This window comes from Cicer arietinum, chromosome 7 (assembly GCF_000331145.2).
Source record: "Cicer arietinum cultivar CDC Frontier isolate Library 1 chromosome 7, Cicar.CDCFrontier_v2.0, whole genome shotgun sequence".
Classification (NCBI taxonomy): Eukaryota; Viridiplantae; Streptophyta; class Magnoliopsida; order Fabales; family Fabaceae; genus Cicer; species Cicer arietinum.
In genome coordinates this window covers 60257583-60261447 of record NC_021166.2, presented here as the reverse complement: position 1 = coordinate 60261447, position 3865 = coordinate 60257583, and the positions used below count along the sequence as shown (strand labels likewise).

Sequence of the window (3865 nt, the reverse complement as noted above, 5' to 3'; positions counted from 1 at the left end):
GTTTTTCCTTGTCACAAAGTTAATCTCGCTTGAAATAGATACAGCAGTTACAGAATTCTTTTTGGGGTCCTCATTATCTTCTCTGACAGAAAGGTGTCTGATTTTTGAAAGGAACAATAAAACTTCTGGGTGAAAGCTTGAGAGCTGTTGTTTCACAGGATTTACCTTATCTGGCTTCAGAGGTAAGACAATTGTTGTAGTTGGAAGGGACTTTTTACCAGCACCATATATCTTCTTTATATCGGCAAGGGTTGGCTTCTCCTCAACCCATTCAGGAACTACATATCCAATTTTACAATGTGGACAAGGCCTCTCATTGAACCTTATCTGATATCCGTTACTGAAAATATAAGCATGAGCAGTAACCAGAAACACACTCTTGAAACCAATTCCTGAAATTCAACCATAAAAGAGATGATGTCAGAGATTTAAATCATCTTCAATTCAGCTATTATAATGGATATTCATAGTCAAACACAACTTTATATCTCTAGATTAACAAGGATTTCCAACCGAGAAAAAGTTGTGCATCAAAAAGCTTACACATTTAAATTTAAATTAAATTTTGCACAAGAAATACCACCATGATATAACAGCTGAAAATGTCATATTTACAAAGAAGATTAATTGCCATTGAATTCATTCAAACAAATCAAACGCATATACTAAGTTACTTACCACTTAGATATTAAAATACTAAAAAAAACATTCAACTAAACATCAAAAGTACATAACAGTTTAAGAAACATTTATTTAAATATAAGAATGTAATGTACCTTTCTCTCCAATGTAACCACTGCTCCTGTTGTCTTTCTTTGTGGACCGTCCAACACTACAAATGGACTCAATGTTTTTTGGAGAGAAACCGTTTTCATTATTGAAAACAAGTAATGTAGCTGGAGCAGCAGTAGCAGTAATGTCATGAGAAGTTATAACAAACTCAAGTGTTGGTTTCTCTCCATCCTTATAATGATTATCTTCAGCATTCTGTTGAAGTTTACAACAAATTTATAAATAAAATAATATATTCACAAAAACCTAAAAAATATAAAACTAAATGTTGAGTCCCCTCGCTCTGTCTGTTATAAAACAAAGAATGTAAATGCATATTATTTATTATTTATTATTTATTATTTATTGTTATTATAAGGAAAGAAAAGAGGTGAAAGAGAAAAGTATATAGATACTTGAATGAGTTCCATGAGGAAATGAACATCTTTAGCATAAAGTTCAGCGGAGAGATTTTTGACAGCATGATGAAGGTCTTCAGTTAAAGGGTTTTGTTCACCTCCGATAGAAAACTTTTTCCTTCGTATTTCTTCAATGTGTTCCTTAGGTGTTCTAGTAGTAGTACTACTCATTTTTCTCTAACTCATTCACTCTTCAAAATGAATGAACTATTGAAACAATGTGTGAAGAAGAAGAAGAAGAAGAAGTGTTGGTTTACTAGACAGTTGAAACAACAACACACTGCAAAGTAATGGGAAAGACTCCTTGTTGGAGAAGCTTCCAAAACGGAGTTACAATTATTTTATCATTATTACGGGAGTGACTAATAAAGTGTTTTTTCTTTCCAACCTTGTAAAGTTGTGAGATTTTTTTATTTATATATTTTTGTTTATATCTCAAAATGCCCCATTTAAAAAAAAATACAGAGTCCTACTTTTTTGTCCAGGTGTTAATTGCAACATTGGGATATGTTTATTATTATTTAATAAATTACAAATAACTAATATTTTAAAATTTTAAAATACTATTATAAAAAATATTAATAATAATAAATTTTATTAATCCTGTGTTCCGACTTTTTTTATATCCTATTTTTTTTATTGTTTTGACTAAATTGTCACGAAAAAATTATTTTAATAGGGGGTCTAATATTAAAGGTTTAATGCATGAAGATTAAAAGACCAATTCTTGTCAAAAAAGCCTTCAATTGCTAGGTCTTTTAATTTTTTTTTATTAAACCTTTAATATTAGACCCCCTATTAAAATAATTTTTTCGTGACAATTTAGTCAAAACAATAAAAAAAATAGGATATAAAAAAAGTCGGAACACAGGATTAATAAAATTTATTATTATTAATATTTTTTATAATAGTATTTTAAAATTTTAAAATATTAGTTATTTGTAATTTATTAAATAATAATAAACATATCCCAATGTTGCAATTAACACCTGGACAAAAAAGTAGGACTCTGTATTTTTTTTTAAATGGGGCATTTTGAGATATAAACAAAAATATATAAATAAAAAAATCTCACAACTTTACAAGGTTGGAAAGAAAAAACACTTTATTAGTCACTCCCGTAATAATGATAAAATAATTGTAACTCCGTTTTGGAAGCTTCTCCAACAAGGAGTCTTTCCCATTACTTTGCAGTGTGTTGTTGTTTCAACTGTCTAGTAAACCAACACTTCTTCTTCTTCTTCTTCTTCACACATTGTTTCAATAGTTCATTCATTTTGAAGAGTGAATGAGTTAGAGAAAAATGAGTAGTACTACTACTAGAACACCTAAGGAACACATTGAAGAAATACGAAGGAAAAAGTTTTCTATCGGAGGTGAACAAAACCCTTTAACTGAAGACCTTCATCATGCTGTCAAAAATCTCTCCGCTGAACTTTATGCTAAAGATGTTCATTTCCTCATGGAACTCATTCAAGTATCTATATACTTTTCTCTTTCACCTCTTTTCTTTCCTTATAATAACAATAAATAATAAATAATAAATAATAAATAATATGCATTTACATTCTTTGTTTTATAACAGACAGAGCGAGGGGACTCAACATTTAGTTTTATATTTTTTAGGTTTTTGTGAATATATTATTTTATTTATAAATTTGTTGTAAACTTCAACAGAATGCTGAAGATAATCATTATAAGGATGGAGAGAAACCAACACTTGAGTTTGTTATAACTTCTCATGACATTACTGCTACTGCTGCTCCAGCTACATTACTTGTTTTCAATAATGAAAACGGTTTCTCTCCAAAAAACATTGAGTCCATTTGTAGTGTTGGACGGTCCACAAAGAAAGACAACAGGAGCAGTGGTTACATTGGAGAGAAAGGTACATTACATTCTTATATTTAAATAAATGTTTCTTAAACTGTTATGTACTTTTGATGTTTAGTTGAATGTTTTTTTTAGTATTTTAATATCTAAGTGGTAAGTAACTTAGTATATGCGTTTGATTTGTTTGAATGAATTCAATGGCAATTAATCTTCTTTGTAAATATGACATTTTCAGCTGTTATATCATGGTGGTATTTCTTGTGCAAAATTTAATTTAAATTTAAATGTGTAAGCTTTTTGATGCACAACTTTTTCTCGGTTGGAAATCCTTGTTAATCTAGAGATATAAAGTTGTGTTTGACTATGAATATCCATTATAATAGCTGAATTGAAGATGATTTAAATCTCTGACATCATCTCTTTTATGGTTGAATTTCAGGAATTGGTTTCAAGAGTGTGTTTCTGGTTACTGCTCATGCTTATATTTTCAGTAACGGATATCAGATAAGGTTCAATGAGAGGCCTTGTCCACATTGTAAAATTGGATATGTAGTTCCTGAATGGGTTGAGGAGAAGCCAACCCTTGCCGATATAAAGAAGATATATGGTGCTGGTAAAAAGTCCCTTCCAACTACAACAATTGTCTTACCTCTGAAGCCAGATAAGGTAAATCCTGTGAAACAACAGCTCTCAAGCTTTCACCCAGAAGTTTTATTGTTCCTTTCAAAAATCAGACACCTTTCTGTCAGAGAAGATAATGAGGACCCCAAAAAGAATTCTGTAACTGCTGTATCTATTTCAAGCGAGATTAACTTTGTGACAAGGAAAAACATGAATGCCGA

General features: G+C 30.2%; 2 protein-coding genes across 2 annotated transcripts in view; both read right to left on the bottom strand.

Moving 5' to 3' along the window:
* Positions 1-1545, bottom strand: part of LOC101504651 (uncharacterized) — a 6277-nt gene extending 4732 nt beyond the window's left edge. The window contains 3 exon segments of the mRNA XM_012718569.3: positions 3-392; positions 777-987; positions 1188-1545. Coding sequence (XP_012574023.1) covers positions 3-392; positions 777-987; positions 1188-1361 — 775 coding nt within the window. The 5' untranslated portion in view covers positions 1362-1545.
* A 2276-nt stretch (positions 1546-3821) lies between these two features.
* Positions 3822-3865, bottom strand: part of LOC101502188 (uncharacterized) — a 6090-nt gene continuing 6046 nt past the window's right edge. The window contains exon 5 of the mRNA XM_012718555.3: positions 3822-3835. Within this exon, the coding sequence (XP_012574009.1) occupies positions 3822-3835 (14 nt within the window). The remainder of the gene's footprint in view (positions 3836-3865) is intronic.